General features: G+C 40.7%; 1 protein-coding gene across 3 annotated transcripts; it reads right to left on the bottom strand.

The window, feature by feature from the left end:
• Nucleotides 1-1,435: 1,435 nt before the first annotated feature.
• On the bottom strand, nucleotides 1,436-24,974 carry ahr2 (aryl hydrocarbon receptor 2). 3 transcript variants are annotated; one of them, XM_088405146.1, is made up of 11 exons: nucleotides 24,793-24,974; nucleotides 19,394-19,581; nucleotides 6,592-6,731; nucleotides 6,431-6,520; nucleotides 6,115-6,241; nucleotides 5,902-6,026; nucleotides 5,625-5,827; nucleotides 5,411-5,520; nucleotides 5,192-5,333; nucleotides 3,197-4,808; nucleotides 1,436-3,117 (listed from the first exon to the last, which is right to left on the bottom strand). In XM_088405146.1, exons 1-11 carry the CDS (start codon nucleotides 24,852-24,854, stop codon nucleotides 3,076-3,078), a joined length of 2,841 nt encoding a protein of 946 aa, XP_088261272.1. In that variant the 5' UTR covers nucleotides 24,855-24,974; the 3' UTR covers nucleotides 1,436-3,075. The 3 variants fall into 3 exon arrangements, with proteins under 3 accessions (XP_088261272.1, XP_088261279.1, XP_088261289.1); XM_088405163.1 differs by lacking the exon at nucleotides 1,436-3,117 and having other exon boundaries at nucleotides 4,513-4,678; nucleotides 4,744-4,808; XM_088405153.1 differs by lacking the exon at nucleotides 19,394-19,581 and having other exon boundaries at nucleotides 24,793-24,863.
• Nucleotides 24,975-25,077: the final 103 nt, after the last annotated feature.

Here is a 25,077-nt window from a genome sequence, read left to right on the forward strand (position 1 = left end):
TGAGCCGATCCAAATGAACTGGATCACTGAAAAGAGACGAACATCCCATCACTAGTGTCATACTAGTCTCATATTGTTTTTCAAAAGGAGGAGCTGATGTTTGTGACCCTGGCCTGACAACAGGTTGCTCAAGCACTACTTGCGCAAGCACATGCAATAATACACGGATAGACACACACATACTAAGTAATCAGTAGAGTAAAACTGAAGAAGGCCTGCAATAAGCGTCATGGGTTATATAGTACTGTATTTTATTACAGGTATCTGTGAGTAAGATAGTGAGTGTCTGTTTCTGTGCACAACAAAAACTATGATGTTGGCAAGAGTTAGATTAATTGGCAAGTATACGTAAATGAATGCATAGTCGTTTGCAAATGACAAGAACAGTAGACAAAGGACACAATCTTTTTGAATGGCATACCCACCATGTGCTGCATATAGTTACAATAATGGTAGTCGAAACTTTTGCTTGTCTTTCTTTTCACACGTTCTGTATTGATAGCACATATTTTTAGCATTGACAAAAAAGTAAATCTCATTTAAATCAATTGAGGCTAGCTGCGGCTAAAGCTCAATGTCAATCAGTTGCATTAACGGGAACAATGATATATTTTATCTTCCTGTCTTTGATGTTGCCACAAAACTCATGGATGAGGAAAATCAGTAAAAAGTTCGTATTTTAAACCATCATATGTATATCAGGACGGGTAGAATGCAGATAATCATTGCATTTATGTTTGGTTAGTGAAAAAAACATAACCTTTGCCACAGTCATACTGCTGGGATTAGATATTTGGCTTGACGGTAAATATAAACCTGGCAAATTGTCACAGTTGATAAAACTTAATTGTGGGGATTAATCTTTGAAATTCCACACAATCTGCTTTGGTCGTTTGACCGCACGTATGAAAAAGTTTGGCAGCATAATGACAAATTACATTAATTTAAAAATTAGAACATTTCCAAAAAGAAATCAAAGTCCAAAAAGATTCAGGTGAAAGACAACATTTTATATACATTATATAATTATATAGTATGTACATTTTATAAGAATAGAAAATATAAAATTAAAAAAAATTCCAAACATATCGCAAAAAGCTCCAACCCTACCAAACCCAGGCGTCATTTTGACCTCACTTAGAAATCAGTGTTTTGTTTTTTTTTCTCTGTCACAAACATTACAAAAAGGCATGAATGAACACAAAGGTACTTATCCAACAATCACTGTGCCATCAGACCAATATTTATTGTGTCCACCATGAAACGATTGTATAACAAATAATTCTTACAGGGATATGTGTTGATGCACACGCACACGCACACACTGTGTGTGTGTATATATATATATATATATATATATATATATATATATATATATATATATATATATATATATATATATATATATATTTTTTTTTTTTTTTTTTTTTTTTTTTTTTTTAAAGTACCTTTGTATTCATTCATGCCTTTTTGTAAATATAGGCTACTTTTATACAGTGTACATATACAAAGTACAGAGCACATTTACAAAAATACAATAAATGCTGTATACACACTTAAGCGACATTCAGTATTTTACATATTCAAAACGGGTAGAATGCCTCAGGAGACTGGACAGGACACTTCAAACATCTATGATATAAATTATGGGAGGTGTATGCTTATGAACAGTATTTTCTGTTGCCACATTTATAACTGGGGGAAAGTCAAATTTGTCAGAGAGCTGATAACAGTTACTATACTACTAAAATCTCCCGCTGTTTGCACCACAGGACTGAATGTCATTGATACTTATGAAGAATAATTTAAAGCAGTTCCCCGACTAATTTAAAATAGGAAATAGCTACCTTTGTCATTTACTTATGTGGCGAACCATAAATTAACCACAAAACAGAAGTACAGAGGAATGACGAAGAGGACGGATGTTTGCTGCAAAATGATAAGGGTTCACTTTTCAGTAATTGTCAGATGGACTATTAGATTCATCGCAGTTTTCTGTTCAACTTGATAAATTCGGTGTTCCCTTGTTTTTTACAGTTAATAAGGAACCCAACCCACACACCCCCGCCATCCATGGACATTGTGCGTACATAGATAAAGTATGTGTTCAATAAAACCTTCCCTATCTTTCTTCATCTACAAACTAAGTGTTCTGAGCACAAATCTTTCTTTTACAACACACAATTCATCAGAGAGTGGCCCCTAACTCTCCCCGCATCCGCAAGAACTACATTCCCAACAACACTCCCATTCCTAACAATGCAAGTTTACTGAAAGGGCCAGGCCCAGCCTGTGGTGTCATTCCCTCATGAATCTGCTCACACTGTACCGCCCTCCCCCACATGTACAACTTAGTTTATAATAGAAAAAAATAATCACGTGTATGACATGACAAAAACAAATCCTTTTCCCGGGGGTAATCCACCCCCCACTATTTGAGAAGCACCGCTTGTCAACAGGAGAATGACAAAGTGTTCTACTATAAAATACAATATTATACAGTTCATCTCATGTCTGCTGAATGAACCTTGTGCACATGACCCTCATGAGGGCTTGAAATGAATAAATTCATGTTGTGATTAAAAAAAAAAGTCAGAAAAAAAGCATACAATCATTTTATCCTTCTTTGATCTCATAGGGAGTCTGTTTTGTGCGTTTTTCTGGTCAAGTTGGCCGCAGGCTGAGATTGAAAGGAGCATCATCAAACACATGAAGCTATATCCCACTGGTCAAAAGTGAATGACAAATAAAAGAAACTGTCTAATTGGTGTGAGGTCAATTTAAAATTTGAGGCATTTCTAGCCATTCAGAGTTCCAAATTTGAAATTGTAACAAAACCAAAAAAACAAAAAACATTTCACTCTAAGTATGGTCTAAAAAGTTGTGACGATTCTTCATCTGCATTAAATTAGGAGCCCTGACTTTTTTAGGAACTACCTCAATGCACAACTTGAAACTTTCTGAGATGATCTATGTTTAAAAGCACAAATGAAATCTTTCTTCTTCTCATGGTTGATTATCTTGAGCTTTTTGTCCTTTTTGAAGCAAATCTCTGCTTTTCGAGACAGTTGTCGCTCAGTTCATGTTTCCGTTGTGGTATGAGGAGTGGCCGGTGAGCTGTCAAAAAGAGTAAATATAAGGACAAATCCAAATTAAACAGTCAAGATGGTTTTCAAAAACAGGAGAGGTCTTTTACCTGGTCACCGAGGTTCAGGTATGGCTGTTGTTGAATCGGCGGGTTGTACAGGTTCACATTAATTGGAGCGATATGGCAAGAAAGTGGCTCCATATTCGAACGGAACATAGATCTTCCCTCGCCCTGATAAAAACAGGAAGGGTGCTCTATGTTGACAGGCACAGGGGCGGTGGTGTTTTTGAACATAGAGCAACTTGAAGCCGCGGCAGTCTCAATGCCATGCGGAACAGGAAATGGAGACCTGAATATTTCCCTGTCCAGGGCAGGGTTATGGTTCATGCCAACAGCTGGAATCGGCTGAAATTCTGCCAACTGCTTAATTCTCAAAGTTTCATTTGAAATGAGCTGTTGTTGTGGTGGCTGCTCTAGCTGCCAAGACCGACTCTGGTTCTGTCCGCCTTGAGCAGGAAGAACAAAGTGACCGTGCATGCAGCTAGATGCTGTAGGAGCTTCTGTGATCACTGGCCCATTGGAAACATTTTGAGAGACATTGTGGTTTGAGTTCCTCTGACAACTTTGGGACTTGGACTGTCTTTGTGCATGATGGTCCGCAGCCAGGTTAGGTGCCCTCTGGTCTTTGAAGCACCGGTTTGGTTGAACTATTTGGTTGCCATGAATCTGACTGGGTTGCTTGAACAAGAAAACGCCTTGTTTATTGTCCTTGAAATTTACCTGTGTGCTCCTCGATTTTTGTATCTTGGCACTAGAGTCCACTAAACCGGAGTCAAAGATCTTTGGAGGTCTACCTGCGTGGCCCTGATCACTACGGAGGTGAGTAGGAAGAGACAATGTTTGCTGTGAAGAAATTGGCTCTGCTGCCGAACCCTTCAGACAAGGAGAACTCGGGTGTGGAAGATCAATATGGGTCAATTTCATCATCCCCACAACTGCAGATGGTTGTTCAGTCATTTGCCCACTACTGGGTGATAATTGGCTCTCGGGTGCTTGAGACCAGTTTAGGTCCTGTCCCATACCTTGTTGAATAGAACCCTGGTTTGGGAAGTTCAAAGTTGGGACGCAGGATTCCAGATGGTCGGGCATCTTCGGCATCTCCTCTTTTTGGAGTTGCTCCTTTGCGTATATTAGGATGTCCTCAATGATAAAATCATTCAAGTCATCGCCCAGGTCACAGCTGTCGGTCTTAACCTTCAGCAGAGTGCTTTCCCAGCTCTTGAGCTCGTCGGGTGTCACGTCGACTGTGTCCAAGAGGTCACTCTCACCCAGGATCTGCTCCAGAGTCTCCATCATCTCCTGGATTGTGTCCTCAGACTTGATCATGCTTTCAACATTATCTTTGGGACAAAGGGGGTGCCAGATATCTCCAGGAACATTGACTGTGGCATGGGTTTCCTTAAAGGCAGTGTCATGAAGGCTATTTAGTGGATTGGCACTGTTGTGCTGGCAGTATACTGACGGATCCTGATTCAGCATGCAGCCCAGGAGCGAGTGTGGTCTGACCGAGTAGTTATCCAGTTTTCTTTGCTTTGCGGGGGGGCAAGTGTCAGGCATGTTGATGGTTGGCGAAATATCGTACAACAGCGCCTCACCAGTGGTTAAGCCAAACGACTGCTGCTGCCGATGTAGGCGCAGGTTCTCTTCCCCTTCTTCATTTCTGCAGCCGATAAAAAGATCAACGCAGTGGCAATCTCAGTGACATGTTTGGAGCAAGTCTTACTGATCATATTGCAACTTACAAGCATCCGCAACAAAATCAGGGCTAACAAGAGCCTAAACGTATATGGTAATGACCATACTTGTTTTCTGCCAAGAAAGACCGCAAATGACATGCTGTATTGTTTTAAGCAAACTAGACAAAACCCATTCAAAGAGTCAAGTTATTAGTTGATACTGATAGCCAGGCAGTGCAAAAGTCCCCCATTACAAGAGTTTTCAAATCACCCTGACTTTATTCCATTTTGTTCAACTTGGCTCGACAAAGGCCCCACCCTCTGCCAGACACGATGGATTGATGAAAAACTACTTCTCACAACTTACGTCAAAGCTCTCTGCCGGGCCACAATAAAATCTGGCTTCCCTTCCTTGAGGACCAGTCTGGCGTTGGACTGGACCCAGAGCCACACCCCCTTTTTCGTCAGCAGCCTGAAGACGGTAAAACCACTTTCTCCTGTTTTCATCACTGGGCACACACGGAGATTTAGGTCCGAGACATACCTTAAAGTGTATTTAAGCATGCAAAAGGAGAGCGTGACTCACTCTTGACGTGGTTGTCTGCACAATACATCATGTCCGCAGCATGGATGAAGTTGTAACCCGAACCCTTCATGCAGAGTTCCACCTCACTGTAACCAAGGACCACCTTTCCCCTGAAAAGAATGGAAAAACAAACAAAAAAAAAACTGGCTCATTGTGTACCAGCATAACTATGTATTTGAGTTGAGTTTGTTTAATCACAAATCCGACTGTCTACCTGGTGTCAATGCCCAGTGGCGTGAAGTCCAGCTTGTGCTTGGTCTGGAATATTAGCGTCTTGGTGCGGATCTCCAAGATGGATGGCGGCTGCAGGGGTGTGGCAATGGCAAACAGAGCCAGCTGCGGGGGAACCGGCTCCCCAAGCTCCGATACCCGGTTCTGACCGTGGAGAAATTTCAGGCGTCCACAAAAGTTCAGTGCCTGGAGACCAATGAGGCAGATAACATAACATCAGACATAGCTTATGTCAACAGCTCTGATTATTTTCTTTCTACCACAAAGCCAGATGAGGTGTCAAGCAAGCATCGGAAGCGGCAAGAGAAACTTCTCTCCAGGAAAGATGAGTTTTCTGGAGGAACGACCTGTGGGTCGTAAGTTCTCAGGTTGCTGCTCTGTTCGTCTACATGAAAGAGGGTAAATACGAACGGTCGTGGGATACATCTGTGCCCCGGGTCAAACCGGATTTGGATGATGCAAGGATGACTTACGGGTGTCCTCTGCAACGCCATCATGCTGGCTGGAATGCGGACTGAAAGCGAAGTGAAGTTGGCGTCTGAAAAGAGCTCGGTCATCAGCGTGGATCAACTCAAACACGCTCTGATGGATGATGTCAGACTGTAACAGTAGCAAGATGGTGATGGAACTAATTAAACTTACAAGTCAAGGTACAGCGGGGTACACGACACATCTTGCAACAACACAACAGTCATTGGCTGTCTTTTAAGTAAAAATCTGACTTCCATAGAGCCAATTGTTGAGCACAGAGCATTTTCTTCTGGGAGAGCACTGAGAAGTTGTTCCTACCTGGTGGAAGCCCAAGAAGTCCTGTATGGTGGGCGATGCATAGAAGACATAACCTTCGGTGGTCACTACTAACACAAAGCCATTCAATGCCTATAAAAACAAAACCAGCTTGATTTGATGACACGCGACACTTTCTTTGTTAATGATCTGTCAGACCTCACCTGGAGGAAAAGGTCTCCCTCCGAGAAGCTGACTCCATCAACTGAGGAGACCTGGGAGGTCCTGGGAGGTGCATTCTGGACATCACCAGCAAACATGGGACTTTGATTGCTGTACTCATTCTGTCTATTCTTGAGGGTGGCTATTATGAGAGCAAGAACAACGGTTAGCTTAACTGTAGCAACATTTGGTGGCTTTTCAAAGTTGAAACTTTCCATTGAATTAATCAGAATTCATAGGAAAAAACATACATTTATAAAACTAAAGGTTGTTTTTTTTTTTTTTCATAGTAACAGTGTAATAATAATAGTGACAAAATGAGCCAAACAAAATCAAAGTGCCTGAGGCTTTTGTAAAAACTGCAAAGAAATAGCTTTTACTTCGCATTTTGACTGAAACAATTTTTGAGGGAGAGGGGATTTTTCAATGGGTTGGTCAGGGTAGTGAATAATAATTCGACATCCGTGTTCTAGTTTTCCAATAAAGGGGCTGATTCTTCATTTGGAAGTTTGATGATACTTAGGATTGTTGCAGCTGAAAGGTAACGGAAATGTGTTTGATTCAGGGGTCACCAACCTTTTTGAAACCGAGAGCTACTCCTTTGGTACTCAGAAATACGATGGGCTACCGGTTTATGTGAAGACACCGATCATGTTAATGATATTTCACAATAATTAAGGAACAGCTGGAGTAAATATGTAAATCAAGTGTAATATGTAATGTAAAACATCTATAATTGTTTGTGAAATTCAGAGAAAATCACCAATGTTCTTTCACTTTTAAGCTGTTTGCAGAACAGGCCTGTGGGCTACTTGTGTGATCTTTGGGGGCTACCTGGTCGAGGGGACCACGTTGGTGACCCTTGGTTTAACTTATGCATGAATATACTTTTCCATCATTTTACCCTCAATTTCCATCACGCTAATGGCAAATATTTTCTACATTCCCTCGGAACATTGCAGTCCCATGGCAAATTTGTGTGCATTTTTGACATCTTTGAGGCCCAAGTTAGACTTTTTTTTTTTTTTTACAGCTAAAAAAAAAAAAAAAAAAAAAACTAGGAGGAACTTCAATATTTTAACAACTCAGCTTACTGAGGAGAAGCTGCGGTAGATTACCAATATAAAACGATTTAGCAATACAGCCTTGATTGACTGTGTTGTGAAATGAAGAGAGCAGAAGTGAATTGCCTGCAATCAGGGTGGAGCTACCAACTGTTTCCTGTTGTCTTACAACAGTGTCACTCAACAAGTCCCTCTCTTCCTACTCAGGAGCTTATCAAGCAGCACTAATCACTGTCAGGAAACAAGACTGGGTACCTTAAAATATCCTCTTACAGAGGAAGCAGGTGATTTTGGAAAGTTTGAATATAAGAACGGATAGACAAGAACAAGCAGGATTCTCCGTGTTGATACTGATAGAACCAACAAAAAGAGATCTCACCACCTTATAATTGTGAATCAAATGCTGATAATGAGAACAACCGTATAATTATCTGTTGGCCTCACGGTTTTGGTGACGAATGAGGGGACAGGACGAACCTATTTGAACTGGGATGCTGCTTAAATGGCTCGTGCGTCTTATAGGTATAGAAAGAGTCAATATTTCCGTTTCATTATTAACATTGTTACGGGTGGGTTCACTCAGGGGTCTTGCTCTCCGGTACCGGCCTGCTTTTTCCCCTGTGTTTGCTTTTTTTTTTAAGGTGTGCCCCAGCGACGCCAGGATTGGTTGGAACCAGGAAGGCCCATGATTGGCTACTCTGGATCACACACCTGCTATATATTGAGCCAAGATGGCACTCATCTCTTTCGTCCTCCTTCGCTCCCAACCAGCCACACATTTGTACTGATATTTGTGGAAACCGAGCAGTAGGGGTGAACCGCCGTTTTTGTTGTACATTTTCTTTCCTCCTGTTTTTGGAGCTAGGGAGGTAAGCCTATTGTCTTTTGGTTGTTTTGTTTGTTAGGTTAGTTTGGTTATTGCACAGACAGATTGTTTTGTTTGTTGTTTTGGCCTTGGTTCACCCTGAGTCGATTGCTCCTATCTTTCAGTAACCCTTTTTTCATGTAAATAAATATATCTTTTGTTTTCCAAACACCTGGTTCGTTGGCTGGCTGCTTGGGAGTTGGGGAAGGCGGGGCCCTTTGCCCATGTTGTGTCCTAGGCCCCTAGACTGGGACATAACAACGTCTCGTAAAAAATGTACAAGAGATGGCGTTTTGAGCATTACTTCGAACACTAGTTTCAAGCCCGCAACAATCGGAAAGAAAACTCAATGACCTCAAATGGTTTGGAATGTAAGCTGTGTGCGGGCCGTGACTGATTTGAACAATTCCCTGGCAGACAATCGGCCAGCACTATGGACATTGGTTTGAATCCAGCAGTGGGAATAAGGAATAAGGACACTGATCTTGAAACTGGAAAACTGCAAATTCTAACTAAGATACAGGAAAAACTATCCATGGTCATGGACATTTTCAATAGATGAGGGATTTAATGATGGTTCTAAAGAGGGGTTCCTATATTAAAAAATGATAGGTACTGTACTACTCCATAGGAAATCAAATCAGTAAATGAAACACGTAAACCTTTCTGGCTCAAAATGCCCCCTTGCTGTTCCCAAACAATTGGGCACTTGGTGGTTTCTTTATAATTTGAAACCCAAGAGCTGAATAGTGCTATTGTTCTTTGACCTTTTGGATTTCGGGAAGAGTATTGTGTGTGCTTTTTTTTTTTTTTTTTGAGGTGGAAGGCAGACATGGAGATGACTATCGCCATCACCCCCTTTCACTCTTGGCCATGCTATTTCTGCTTCTAATTCTCGTCAGGCAGGTTTGGACACGAAGAGCGAAAAGAGAAAATCACTGCCAGATACGATATCGTAGAGCTCCAGTGACTACAACGAGTCACGTTGCATTCTTTGCCGTACAACCAAGCCTATTTTACACACATGTATGTGATAACATTCTATCAATAAAGTCTTTCTAAAAATTGATAGTGGTGATGTTTTTGTTGTTAATAACCTAGCCTGCTATCCATAAACATGAAGTCATATATACTAGGGCTGAACGATAATGGAAAAAAATCTAAATGTGGCTTTCCTCCAAAAATGGCTATTGCAGTGTTGAATATTTTGATAACTGCCACTTAAGTGTGATATAAATTTATTACTGTGTGAACGCTACACTTTACAGTACATTACTAAGACATCAAACAAACAAAAGTGCAAATTATAACGATAAAGCAAAATGAATTTATGGTTTTACTACTTCACATGTTGCATGTAACATATCAGATACAATATAAATGAGTGGACTCCACTTTAAAACTGAACTTATCTACAATGATAAATAAATACAACATGCATACATATGCAGCACACATCAGACAGTTGTGGTTGCTCACATAACATGTGAGACACTTATATATTTACTACCCATTTCCGCACATCGATTCCAATTTACATAGGTGAATCAGGACTGCAGCATGTTCAAGTTTATTTTTTTGTTGTACAACTTTGTGAGACTAAAAAGAAAAAAATGGAACAAGTTGGAGACACACCATAAGGTCACAATAACAGAAAACTCACCAAAATCTGCTCGTCGGCTTTACTTACAGCGACGTCTCTACATGCTTCCCCCCTGTCTGCCCCTCCTCATTTTGAGCATTCAAATTGTGTTTTATCACATTGCAATCATCTTGCAAATGCAATTAATAAGCCCTAATCCATAGTGCACTTTATGTCCGCATACAATCTTAATAAAAAATCTAATTTGGCGGTTTTGTCTTCCAACTGAATTTAACAAAACTTTTTATATTAAGTTAGGGCGGCAACTCTAGATAAGGCCAGAGGTCTGTTGATATGAGTGCCTTTCAGACCGCGGGAACCAAATCAGGAATTTCCTGATGTACCTTGGTAGTTTGAGCGCTCCCCTCATTTCGGGGGGGTACGAACTGACCTGGCTTCCCATCTCCCTCGGATGAAAAAGGTAGGGGACCCCAGCTTTATATTAATCATTAGTTGCAATAGTTGACCATATGATTGCAGTTCAAATTGTTTGCCTTGAGATGTTGCGGGTTTGTTGGTGAGATGTTAGGTGGTTTCATTTGTACATTTTAATTTTTACATTTCCAGTGATCGAAGCATCATTTACAAGTCCAAAGGAGCAATAATATAGATTTTGGGATCATTTTGACTTGATTACTTACCATATTTTTCGGACTATAAGCTTCCACTTTTTTTTTTTTTTTTATCACAATTAGAGCCCTGCGGCTTGTAGAACGGCGTGGCATAACTGCAGTTTTTTACTAGCCACCAGGGGGCAATCCACCGGTTAACAAAGGGAGACGGAAGAAGACGCTACCTAAATACAGTGGTACCTCGGTACTCGACCATAATCCGTTCTGAGGTGGTGGTCGAGCACCGATTTGTTCGAACACCGAAAGCAATTTTCCCATAAGAAATAATGGAAAGTATGTGTGCACAAGTAAATGTGCACAAGCAGTACATGATAAAGATAAAGATAAATAAAGCATTATAAACCATTTTGTATAATTTACTTACGTTTTGGAGAGTGGTTGATGGCATACAGGAATGGATGTGGAGAGGACGGGAGGGAGTTACTCCTTCCATGATGACGCTAGCTAACTGCAACGCGAGGTACACCGCGTTCATATTTTGCTATAATTTCCTTTTTCGGTTCAATAGTGGTCCTCATTGTTTCCCTCTTTGCCTTCCCCTTATCACTGTCTTTCTTTGGACCCATTATTAAGGGCTAGAGCAACACGAAAAAGTTTAAATCCGGGAAGAAATACTCGAACAAACGTCTTACTCCGCTGGCGGTCTGAGTTGAACTGGCGCTTACCCGCTGGCCGAGAAGGGCCGAGGAGCGCGTTCGGGTCGGGTCGGCTCGGCTCGGCTAGGCTCGGCTAGTCGAGCACCAAAAATCTGATCGAGGTCCGATGCATTACCTACTTGATTTTTTTGGTCGAGCACCGATTTGGTCGAGTATAGAGGCGTTCGAGGACCGAGGTACCACTGTACAGTGTTCTATTTGAGTTTGAACCGGAATATTAAGTCGTCACAAGAAGGCACTCTACACTAGCAAACGCAAAAGTGAGAGAAGAAGACACTACAGGTAGTATTGTACTTGAGTTTGAATTGTCATTTAGCATCGCCATCGTCATGGAAAACACAAATAGAAAAGCATATGTTGTGAAAGTTAACAAGAAAGTGCGGATGGAATGGCTAATGGTGTGCGATCAGGTAAAGACACCATAGGCTCCACCTTCCTGAGATACTCATGATAAATGGAGAAGAAATTGGATGAATGGAAGTTCAGAAGTTAGATGAACATATGACCAGTAATTAGGACTGGGCAGCATAGAATATATTTTCCCATTGCCAAAAGATCTCTATGTTATTTTTACAGAGGGCAACCATATGCTTTCTTAAGATGTATCAAAGAATACGGAAGAAATCAATTATATGATTAGAAAGGTGCCTTAAATTGTTTCAAAACAGCTGATGGAAATATGGCTAATTTGCTCTAGTTGCTGTTTATGTCTCCTTTTCCCTAAACACTCTCAAAAGCAAGAAAACACAGACAAACATTGACACAAGCACAAATACACACACATGCGCACACACATACACAAACAAAGCCTCGCGTGCGAACTTTCAACCTCCAGCATCCTGAGTGGAGAAAGGAGAGGAAGGAGCCTGATGGTGGAAAAGACAAAAAGATAGATGGACAATCTTTAGCGTGAGCACAAACTCACGCCCTTCCCACCCCCACCCACCCCCACCAGTGAATTGCTGAGAAGATTTAACTAGCTTGTCTAATAAAATGTTCTCCTCCATGAAAATGGTTCAACATTATTACTGTACAGACTGCTCGCCATTCACCCCTAAGCTCTAATATCACAGTCACGTCACACTGGGGAGTGTAAGTTAGTTATTGGGCCCAATAACTAATAACACCCACCCCCACCAGTGAATTGCTGAGAAGATTTAACTAGCTTGTCTAATAAAATGTTCTCCTCCATGAAAATGGTTCAACATTATTACTGTACAGACTGCTCGCCATTCACCCCTAAGCTCTAATATCACAGTCACGTCACACTGGGGAGTGTAAGTTAGTTATTGGGCCCAATATGGAGAAGACACTTTTGAGACACCATGCCATAATTTTTCCTCATACATGTATGTAGGCACAATGTACAAAGCAAATACAGCATCAATCCATAAATTGATTAGTCAGTATTAGGTCAGTGATTGAAGCCTGCTTACTGGAAGCATACTGTTAGCAGCAAGCGGCAACCCTGACTGATGATTGACAGGTGCTGTGCCCGCAGACAAGCTGGGCTGCCTGCCAGCAGAGTTGCGTGTAAAGAGTTTATTTATTTAGACAGAGCGTGAATGTGGGTGTGTGATGGGGGCTGGGGGGTGTTCAAAGACGTTTTGTTGAGACCTGAGGGATCGTTTCTGTAGCAGAGTGGGAAGTAGCCTCCCTCTTGCTGGAATTCATGATCTGTTGGACAAGAGTTCTCTGCCTTATTCACGCTAAGTGTGTACACTGCACGCAGTATGAGCATACAAAACATTAAAACGTTGCTCATCCATATTTCCGACTTATGCACAAGACAAGATAGGTAAACCTATGCAGCGGCGTTTTGTAAGTGTTTGCATGTGCAAGACTTGAAGTTAGCTTTCTCATCACAGTTTGCGCGGAGGGATTTCCATTTTGCGGCACACCAATTGGAAATGCTCAGAAGCGCAACATTGAGAATCAACCATTGAGTCAACTGTCAAAAGAAAGAAAGGCCATTGAGACGGTTCCAAAAAGTGCCACTGGGCTCAAGTCACCTACAGCGGCTGCTCAGTAGTCAAGGGAAGATCGCCTGTACTATTTACGCCACACCAAAGAGCTAGCAAAAACCTTTGACTGGCTACTGGTGCACCTAAACACATTGCAGAGTTACTCCCAAGACACTAATATTTTAACAATTGCCTCGGCGGTGGTAAATAATCTACATTCGTGGCTAATTTTCATAAGGGAATGAGAAGAAAAGACAGAGAGGCCATGCTAATTGCTATTTACGAACGCCCTCTTTTACAAACTTTTTGTCTTACCAACGTGGACCGCGGCGTTTTTTTGTCCCCTTCTTACGCACAAACCTCTCGTCTTACGAACAATCAAACATGGCAGTCAGTCAATGTGTTCATACAATTATTTTCGCTTTGCTGCATCAACGAAATCAATTGTTCACGCTTGTCATGGTAACGCTGAACGCTATTGCTCTTACAATGTCACAGTCACTGTCTCAGTCACGGTGTCAGTCACAGAGTCAGTCACGGAGATGCGGATATGCTATTGGTCGATTAAGGTCACAGTCCCGGTCTCACTCACGGAGATGCGGATATGCTATTGGTCGATTAAGGTCACAGTCCCGGTCTCACTCACGGAGATGCGGATATGCTATTGGCCGTCGTCACGTCAATCACAGAAATGCCGATATGCTATTGGCCGAACGACTTCATCTAGCTTGATGGCACAGCTGGTCGAGATTGAAGGAAGGAGAGAAAAGAAGTGAAAAACGGGAGGAAGGAATGTTGTGAAGACTTTGCAAACTTTATCTGTTAGACATGGCTTCTAAAATTGCTAATGGCGGTAAAGGAAGAAGTAAGAGGAAGATGACAATAGAAACGAAGCAGGAGATAATAAAAAAAAATAAGAAAGAAGGCGCACGCATAGTTACCCTTGCTCGTGAGTATGGCCGTAACCGCTTGGCAATCTTCTAAGGGCAAGACTTTCCTTGCCATGGGACGGACCTCGGTCAACAACAAAATGGAGAGGCTTCTTCTATTATGGATTAAAGAGAAGGAAATCGCCGGTGATATGTTCTAGTTTGAGAAAAGTTCCCGTTTAAGAAAATAAATAAATAAATTATGTGGGTTGGTCTCTGCTCCCCTCCGCCTCCACCCAGCTCAAGTCACGTCGCCCCAAAAGTAAATGTCATTTTTCCTTTGTATATTTATGTTATTTAATTTAACTGTACAGTAGATGTATATGTTACTAATTTTTAATATGTGTATAAAGTAGTGATGTTTTTACCTAAGGTTTTTGCACGCGTTGCACGCATTCACTAATTAACATAGGTTTGGATTGCCCGTCATACGAGCAATTCGAGTTATGAGCGTAGCTGCTGAACGGATTAAGTTTGTAACACGGGGGCCCACTGTGTATGTACATATATATATATATATATATATATATATATATATATATATATATATATATATATATATATATATATATATATATATATATATATATACAGTATATGTGAACATGCTCTTCATACTAAGTCACTGATTTGCAAACCAGCCCCATGAAGACCTCCTGAAAGAACAATAAATAAGGAAATAAATACAATTTGAACTGTATTCATGTATACTTGTGTCAATAAGTGTGCAAAGGAGAAAATTGTATCTGGTTAATCCGTTTGAATTATCTGGAGCAAATCTGTCATGTGCAGTTTGTGTTTGATCATGTCTGAGTACTTCCTTTTACTCATTTTTCTTTTTTCCTCCCCCTCAGGTTGAGTTCACGCTTGTCATGTTTTCTGATGCAGTTGGAGTGCAAATGGTACTCTGCTAAACAATTTGCAAGTAGATTTGTCTTAGTACAGTCATATTCATGGTAGAGAACTGTAGAGAATTAATGTCGCATGCATAGCACGAAACCACACAGTGAAGTTCTTACTCCGTTTACCTCAGCGAACAGAAGATGGCAGCACGGTGAGCGCCATCATGCTAGTCGCACTTACTATACTATTTATTACCAATTTTTAATAAATGCGCTTTAAAAAAATGCATGGACTTGGCACCAACTGAAGCAGGTTTACTTCCATGGATCTGGGCCAGTACAGACATACATCATTGAGTACTCTCCAAAAGTGCAGAAGCGTTCACCTAGAACCGGTTGCCAGCTAATCACAGGGTACACAAAGGCAAACAACTTGTCACACTCACGATCACACCTAAGAGCAATTTAGAGTGTCCAATATACCTACCATGCATGTTTTTGGAATGTGGGAGGAGACCCGAGAGCCCAGAGAAGACCTACGCGAGCACGGGGAGAACATGCAAAATCCAAACAAGGAAGGCCGCGGCAAGCTGGAATTGAACCCGGGCATCTTAATTGCGGGACAGACGTGCGCTTTTTATACTTGGCGACATAAATATATGATGAACCTTAAGAGACAAACACGTAAATACATTAAAAGTCTCTTGTGAAGTGCTTTTAGCATAAAACATTCGTCGATACCTCCGTGAAAAGCATTCACTTCGTGGAAACGAAACTGATCCATTTCTGTGCTCTATTCTTAACTTTGTCCTCTCAAACAAATGTTAGCCTGAATGTAAACAATGCATTGCTACACGGGGTTAGGGTTAGGGTTAAATACTTTTGAGGCTGCCACCATTTGTGAGCTCATCTTGCTCGGTAAGGTAGATGTTCCAATCCTTGTCAGTTTAGGGGTCTTTTTTGCACTCGAAATCCTTACCGCAAGAAGTCATTATTTCAAGTTGGACTCCTGGTATTGCCCTTTTAAGAACTTTCTTATTGTTTGAAATTGTAGGCTCTTCACCTGTCTGCTGACTGGGCCTGTGTCTGTTCCTTACTCATCTCACTCATTTGTGAGTGGAATTTTGGCTCTGAAGTGGTCGAAATGAATCCAAGAGTATCAGGCCAGTTTTCAAAATAGAAGGTTTTCCAAAATAAAATAGCTTCCAGACTCTGATAATACATGAAACAGAAAGCGTTCTTTATTTTGGGTGTGGCCCATGCAGCCCCATATCATTTGATCTGTGGATCGCAGACCGGTCGATGGCCTCAGCTTTAGAGAGAAAAAGGAGATCTGAAAAATGGCTCCGTCACTTTTCCCAATGACCCCCAACTGTTGATATCAAAAGAATTCCGACTCATGATCATGGTGTTATTGTGTGTTTCAACACATAGCAATTTATATCATCACATGAGCTACAGTGCAGCTACACCAATGTTTCCAGTCATGCAACATACACGTTTGACTGCTCCTTGAGTCAACGTTGTCTTTTCTATATATAGTGTGTCACCCTGACACATGCACCAATACATGACACCCGATGCATTAAAAATAAACACAATGTGACTAAAACCAAACTGGAACAGGAATAAGGCACATTAGTTTACCGGTGTCTTTGAGAGCTTGATGTTACAATGAAAAGAGATGTAATGGGACACAAACATCTGACACTGGAATTCACCAGTTTGGACAAAAATTTCACAAAATCAGAGATGATTTTGCTTTCCACAGTTACAACTCATATGACAATCTGTCAAACTACTAGTGTATTTAATCTTTTCAACACAGAGCCACGACAGAAGCAATAGTCATTGTTGTGTTGTAGGGGCCAGATGGGGAAAAAGACCAATTTGCAGACATGTCTGAACCAGCTGTAAGGAAGAATCAGCTCCTCTTTCATCTGCCTGAGCCAAAGTATGTAAACAAGACAAACAGCATGAAAGAATCTGAACCTCAACAATGAGACAAGGAAACCTGTTTTTATATCTAGGCATGTGACAATGTTGCTCACATGATTTGATGTGGTTTCAGGTCAGGTGGTGTATGAAGAGCATATAACTCCAAAACGAAGTGCAAAACGGCTGCAAATATGCCAGTAAAAAGAAACACATATCAACAGACTGGGTCAATGACAGGGATATTCCATCAGTATGTGGCCATTTTCTCAGAGAATAATAAATCGAAGCCTTGATTAATGAAGGATTCATTTCATTTGCAGTCTAATTGCGAATTTTAATGGAATTTTAATTTATTTGTATATTACAAGCTTGAAAGTAAGCATTGAGTCATTAGTGATGAACAAGCAAATGCGAGACAATATCTTTTGATTATTTGGGAAATATGAACTGGAAAATATCACTGCACTAAGTGTGACTGTTAATCCACTATGACAGTGCGTTTGAGTCTTTTTGTAGGATACCGTAATACTGTAAATCATTAGAACGGTTCTGCTTCTCACCCGGTTTAATTTTGGCTCAGCAGCATCGGGCTGATGCTTTAAATCCCGAAATAGAACGGCGCTTCACACGTACACTTTGTGTTGTGGTTGCTTGGGCAGGTTGTAACATGAGCATTTGACTGGTCTGTTTTGACTGCAATCCCCCAAGAAGCTCTGCAGGTATGATGCTATCACGCTGACGTACCAGAGACTTTTTGGGGCTTTTACTACACAATCCCAGGTCAAACTTTCTTTTGAACTTGGCTGTGTCAGAAAGACGAAAGTCGGTATATTTTTATCAGCCAGCAATCGATTCACCTATTCAGTTTGCTGTCCCTCCATTATAAAGGCCATCTGCTACCAGGTGACAGTTATACGGCATGTGAGCAATTCCAATAAGTGGATCAACGGTATGATGTAGTAACAGAGGTAAACCTCTAAAAAGTTATATGTGTGTGCTACACAATAGCACGAAGCATAATCTACAACACTTCAAATGAGGAAATAAATATCTCACTGAGTTACCAGATTCAAGTGCTTTCACTTGAGAGACACTTTTTTTTCTGCATTAGAGATATTTATCCAAGGGTTAAGTTGGATCTCCAGCAAAATTCATCGGTAGGGAGTCTTAGATCTGCCGAGAAACACATCTGGAAATTCTATTCACAGGGTGGTGGGTAGGGAAGGGTTTGTGTTTGTTGACATAGCAAGACAAGTCTTAATGTCCAGCTCAAGACAAAGTACAGAGCTACTTCAAAAGGGTGTACGTATTTCCTGAGGCCCATTGGAGGAAGGATTTGGACAATCTCTTATAAGACCACAAACAACTCTTTTCCACAGCCAGACAACCTCTTTGTGCTGCAATGTCTTTATTTAACACGTGGCAACAGAAATACCCACTGAGGTTATTAAAAGCCACTTTAAACGGGCAACTAAAATTTGAAAAAAAAAACAAACAAACAAAAAAACAAAAAAGAACGGTGTTGTTAGGAACATTCAAGGAAGGTGACCCTTTGATATCATCATCATCAACATCAAATGGTATGCAGACATTCTGCAGTCCAATTGCTAAGGGTGGAGAAAGGCAAGAATGAAAATAAAATAGGTGCGGCCTATAAACGATAACTTAAAATTGTGATTTTTTTTCTTGTTCACACAGAATATTATTAAAACAGGGAGGATATAAAAGTTATGTCTCCAGCTGATTTAATTAAGAGTGCACCGGTTAGAGAACATAGATCAAACGCCATAAGATTTCTCGTTCCAGCACGCCATGAAATTCATTTCCTTTTGAATTTTTCGGAGGGTACGGCTTAGAAGTGTATCGAGGTTGATGAGAGAGCTCAGCGGTATCATTTGTTTTTGTAGCAGCATTTAGAAAATCTTTAGATTGTTAATTGCAGCCTGCTCAGTAAAAATAAATCATTTTCAAATTGGAAAATTTAAATTAGAAATTTTTTGGGGTGGGCGGAATATGGCAAAAATCTCATCATATCTTGTTCTCACAGATGTACTATGAACAGTGTATACATACTCTTGTATTAAAAATGTATGAACTTTTCCTGATAATCTCATCCCAGCGTTACTTTTGAGTGATTGTTTGTGCACCCATGCAAACAATTGCTCTACAAACACTTCAATAAAAGATTAAACGTTGAAGCAAAACTCCTGAAGGCACTCAACACAAGGTGGAAAGAATCGAACACAACACTGTAGCTTTGAGGTCTTCTCACCTTTAAAGAAACTCTTAACCTTCAGGTAACCCACACCGAGCCGTAGAACAGACAACTTATCCAAACGAGCACGAACATCTTCAGTGAAGGGGAGCAGACTGGTTAATTTGTCCAGTTCACTATTAAGCCGGTCGCGGTGCCGTTTGGATGGATTTGATTTGGCACCTTCAGGAGGTGGCAATTTGGTTCTGTAAGACAAATCATGAAAACCAGATTAGAGCATGTGAGTACAGAAATTAAATGTGCATACAAGGAAGAGAACATGAGAAAATGCATTATTATTAGTATTATCATGGTGGTACAGTGGCTGACTGGTTAGCCCTTCCGCCTTAGTTCGGAGATTGTGGGTTCTCAGGTCGTGAGGGCAGTATATGTAGATTTAGCAGGGAGGCCAAGACCTCCGTCTCCCCAAAAAACCTCTTTCAACTCATCCAGGATACCAAGGGGTTCACAGGCCAGTCGGGAGAAAAAGACTCCAGCGTGTCCTGTTCCTGCCAGTTGGACAAGCCCAGAATTGGTAAATTCAAGAATTTTGCCTTTTAGCTCAGCGTCTTTCTCACCAAAACAAACCCATACAGAGTCCACATAACAGCAGACGCTGCACCAATCCATCAACCTATCTCCTGCTCCATCCTACCCTCAAAATACTTAAAGTCCTCCATTTGGGGCACAATCTTATCTTCGACCCTGAGAGGGCATCACCCTCTCACCGGTCTCAGATTTAGAAGTGCTGATTTTCTTTCCAACTGCTTCATTCTGCACACCCATGCAGTGAAACAGTACCACATCTACAAAAGATGAAATACAAAACTGAGACCACCAAACCGGTGGTCCATGTTTCGGGTGCGCCTAGAAATTATATCCAAAATAGTTATGAACGGAATATGTGACAAAGGGCAGTTTTGGTGGAGTCCAAACTTCACTGGAAGCGACTCCAAATTACGGGATAGCCCAAAAGAAGGGAGTCACTATATGTAATAGTTTGCATTTTTTAATTTGATCTTTTTTTTTTTTTTTATCAATTAATTCAAGAAATATTGGTAAATAACTCACAACTTACAAAAAACGCCTCCTCCTAGAAATGGACAATATGGCCACGCCCCATCTTGATGGGAGTCAGAGCAGGGACAGACACAAGTTCTCCATTAGAAATCATTGTATTTACATCACTTATAATGTCCAAATATGGAGATCAATTGGCATCAAAAATGTATGCAGACATCCCTAATAAAGGCCACTTTAACCTCTTAAAATTTGATCTCAATGATCAGCTTCTCTGTGGCAGACTTTTATGACAGTAAGGAAAAACTGAAGTAGGCTGTTACGCAGGCTTAGCTTCATACATGCATGTCTCAGAAGATGGACCAACTTTCACTATGTTTTTGGCTATCATCGCTAAGGATGAGCAGAGAACAAAGTTGGGATATTTTTAGACATTGAAGTGGGAATGAGCAGCACTACCTGAAAATAGTGTCTTAGCCACACTCAGCTGTCGAGTTGGGTCCATCAATGGCAGTCTGATGGTCCATATTTTTAGAAGTCTGTCTGTGCATCCATTTTTATAAAAGTCCATGCATTGTCATTGGGGTAATGTGCTGTAATCCTGGATTTTTCACAACTGTCTTTTCATAGCTTCCTATCCAGACTTGGCCTCTCACAAACAGCCAATTAACGAGAGCATGTTGTTCTGACCTGCAAACGTGCACTTCCTTGCCAGAGAGGCAAGGAAGTGGCTCTTTGGCTTGGCTCTTTTAAGAAGACAATTTAATCCCGTGAACTTTGATCGTATGGGTTGTATTCAGAAATTAGCTGTACTAGCTAGTTAGCCGCAGGAGTTGGCAGATATGTCGGAGAGCTGCTGGCCGGCTGTAGTAAAAACCCATGTGTTGCTGAACGTCTGAAAACTACGACCAATCGTCACCAAAATTCACCCGCGTATTCCATCACCTGTCCACTTCAATGTTAAAAATATAAAAACTATCACAATATGTTTTATTTTGTCACATGATAAATGTTTTTTCTTTACCTGAGATCACATTTGCTGTCAAATAAATAAAAAAATATTGTGCCAATTGTTTTTATAGTGGTGACAGGTTGAAGTGGACAAGAACAGGAATGTGCATATGAATTTTGCAGATACTTGCTCACCGTTTCAGATAACGATTGAATGTGACAAACCAAGCCAAGAACCAATGTCATGCTTGCCAGCTCCCTTCACTGTTCTCGTCTGGAATTATGCTGATTCCTCCCAAAACAACAACCATATTACTGTCTTCTCACTTACTCCACGTTTTATTCTGGGGTAATTTTAGTGTGTTCATAAACAGGACACATTTATTTACATGCATACTCATATAAATGCCAAATAGTGCCTCATAAGTTGGCCCTTTAATACCTCATGGAGCATGTACAATAAGTCTAATACAGCAGCTTTGCTTTTAGCGACTACGTTTTTAGATAACATTCCAGGATTAATGTAAAATGCGTGATAACCTTTACAGCTGAACTTAATTTGAACTTCAGGGAACTCGACTTTTAGGTCAGTGGCCACGTCCATCTGCAAACACACTGTTTGATGGCACGGTTTTGTTGATCTTGGTCTCATGATGTCAAAATGTGAACAGCTTGATGCAGAGTGGTAGAAAATGATGTCAATGTCAGTTCTGATTGAACTAGTACATTCCGTAGCATTAAAGAATTGAATGCAGACATTCTTTCCCTCTTTCCAGTAAAAATAATCATCTGCTTACAATAATCCTGTAGAATACGGCAGATTTGAAATGAAGGCGAAATCGACATATAACTGAAGGTAGGACTCCCAGCGAGAACAATAAGTGGCCTCTGGCACTATCTGGCACATCGGCCACACGAGGGGTGTGTCTGTCAGAGCAATATGGAATCAAGTGACTTGAGAAAACATTCCCTTGCAATCGCACAAAGGTGCCTTGTTTTGGGAGGAAGAGACAGCTTTTCTGAACGAGAAAGCCAATTGAGTTTTGACACGAGACTTCTTACACGGGTAAAGGCAAGGCAGCGGGGTGCTAGACAAATTTTCGCACCCGTAAAACTTTTGCTGCCAAATTTTTCAGTTGTCTACACCACACAGGATTTGGTCACACACTTATTTGAGGAGGTGCAGCATGATGAAATTTGCTAATGTAGAGTCATTTCAAACTGCATACAGCAATTGTGCAATGTCAATGAATATGATGTCAAGGCTCGAAATAAGCACTTTGGTATCGCTTTTTCTGATATAAATTTTGGACTTTGTTTCACATCTAAACACATGGAGTTGCTTAACTGAGAATGAAGCGTCCGCCAAAGGCTCCAAACGGTTATGGAACAAAGTATGCCAAGCATGAGCCGACGGAACGAGGGTCCCGCCGGAGCGAGGAGGCCCACGGACTGGCAATCCCATTTTTATCGCCTCGCCTTCCCACCCAACTCGCTTGCACCTACGTAATTTCATACATGACAACTGAGCCTGAGCGGAAGATGTTCCGTGGCTTGACACACACTTAAATGTGGTGCAAGATTTACCACTCATGTCCACAGATAGCAGGGAAAACAGGCGTGTTTGATACAGGGTCAAAATTGTCCAGTCATCCTTTATTTGGCAAGTATGAAAACAGCATGTGATTGTAGCGCAACTTATTGCTAACAAACAAGCTAGTCGAGAAGCAATAGCTGGTCACCCTCTTGCTTTGTGGTGAAACAAACTGCAGGAGCCACGCAAGCGCTATGTAAAACCTTTGCCTTTCATAATGCTAAGCATGCATGTTCTGTGTCTTCCTATTCTGAGGATACTGAAGTTTACTGAAGTAGCTTGGACTGGCTGCGTATCATTCTCGTGTAGGTGCGAAGGAGATCATTTATGTTGTTACTTTACAGAGACCAAGAATGTACCTCTAACTTCCTTGAACTATTTAAAATGGGTCTTGAACAAACCGTGCAAACCCTAACTGATGGACGTATCCAACTTTGAGGACGCTGGCTGAATCAATGCAGGAGTAATCATGTTATTTAGCAAAGGATCAGTAACTCGATAGCGACCTTGAGACTTTCTTTTTACTCATGCAAGCTTTCCATAACCTCCAAAAAAGAAAGGCTTCAAAGTGCACACCTCAAAATGGGATGTCCCAATGGGACTATGAGCATGGTATAGCAACAGTTGTGGACTGGTTGGGCCTGCACTCAGTCTACTCATATTGCATAATGCATAACCACCAAGAGGGTATGATGTCTTCTATGGTGAAAGGCTGAATATTAACAATCTGCTACAGTATAGTGAAGGGCTTTAATTGGACTATACAGTATTTTTCTAAAAGGATAGCACAGAAACACAAACCTACACATATTTAATCATGTCTATTACATGTGCATGCAACAGCAATCACAACGCACAATCTCACTGTGAAGGTGCTGAGTATCATAGCATGAAGTACAGTATTCTATAATATGGATCAAATCAGTAATTGGAACTAGATTTGCTAGGTCATCTGTACATGAATATTATTTTTTTCTGACTTCACCTTTAATGACCACATTTGAAAAGCAGATATCTTCCCTGTACTCCTAGCTGAAAAATAACTTGTTACATGTCTCTTTTATTTCCCTCGTATAATGCAGAAAAACAGCACAGCAGCAGCATGGATTAACCTGAACCAGGGAAAATAACAAAAACACAACCAATTCAGAGACTGAAGACATTATTCATTCTGGTATTATTTAAGATTTTTGTTATCTTCTTGTGCACAATAATAATTAGTGGCCAGTGTGTTGTGTCTTGTTTATTCTCTTGTCATCCACTGAAATATCTTTTGTTTTCTTCGTTTGTTTTCTTCGTTTGTTTTGTTGAAGTTTTTCTACGTTTCGCTCTGTTTTCTTACAAAAGTATTTCATATATGCGGTAGAGTTATAAAGTAAGTGCTGATTATTCTGTCAGAATTTTGATGGAGAAGATATTCTATGTCCACTTTTTCAGTTAGGGCAAATTATCAAAAGAGGTATTCATTTTTTCAGTTACATGTTTTACTTCTTTTCCCTTTCTGCTTTTGTAGTACATATCAGTCAACTTTGTCCTTTTACTAAAAGTTTAATAATAATAATAATAATAATAATAATAATAATAATAATAATAATAATAATAGGAAAATGATAGTCCACTCCATTTACCATTTACTTGTTTTAACAGGATTTTCATACGACTATTTAAGTTGCCACTCGAGTACAAATACGTCATTACTGTTCATACTTTTACCACTTCTGCGGTGAATGATACACCATTTAAATCCATTGTTGCACTACTGGACAAACGTATAATGAGTATGGCACATATGCTATTACATCGTGAGAAAGAAGCAGACGATGTGATCGGAGAAATGACTTATTCAGCTTACACTTTTTGGAGCGGCTTCTTCCGTTTCTTGCCGGCGTAAATCGCATTGCTCGCCCCATGCATGGTGAGATCCGAACCCACAGTCACAAACGTGGTTTAAGAACAAAGTATGGGTCCGGGCGCAGCAAGTTGAATCACATCCCCGAGGAAAGGAAGAGAATAAATTCAACTTTCTAATGTGAAAAGCTGTTTTTTTTTGTTTTCGTTTCTTTCCGACGAAACGCCCATCAGAAGTCAAGAGACTGCCCCAACTTGACAAACTCACCTCGTAACCGCCCACAAAGTT

Source organism: Hippichthys cyanospilos, chromosome 2 (assembly GCF_059441005.1).
Source record: "Hippichthys cyanospilos isolate Australia breed blue-spotted pipefish chromosome 2, RoL_Hcya_1.0, whole genome shotgun sequence".
NCBI classification, from domain to species: Eukaryota; Metazoa; Chordata; class Actinopteri; order Syngnathiformes; family Syngnathidae; genus Hippichthys; species Hippichthys cyanospilos.

What these genes read in the sequence shown, in the direction of transcription:
- ahr2 (XM_088405146.1), bottom strand. Translation starts at nt 24,854, where the DNA reads ATGCATGGGGCGAGCAATGCGATTTACGCCGGCAAGAAACGGAAGAAG. An exon ending in AGGGAGACCTTTTCCTCCAG is followed by an intron (nt 6,521 to 6,591) that starts GTGAGGTCTGAC and finishes TTGTTTTTATAG; the next exon opens with GCATTGAATGGCTTTGTGTT. An exon ending in ACACCTCATCTGGCTTTGTG is followed by an intron (nt 5,828 to 5,901) that starts GTAGAAAGAAAA and finishes ATTGGTCTCCAG; the next exon opens with GCACTGAACTTTTGTGGACG.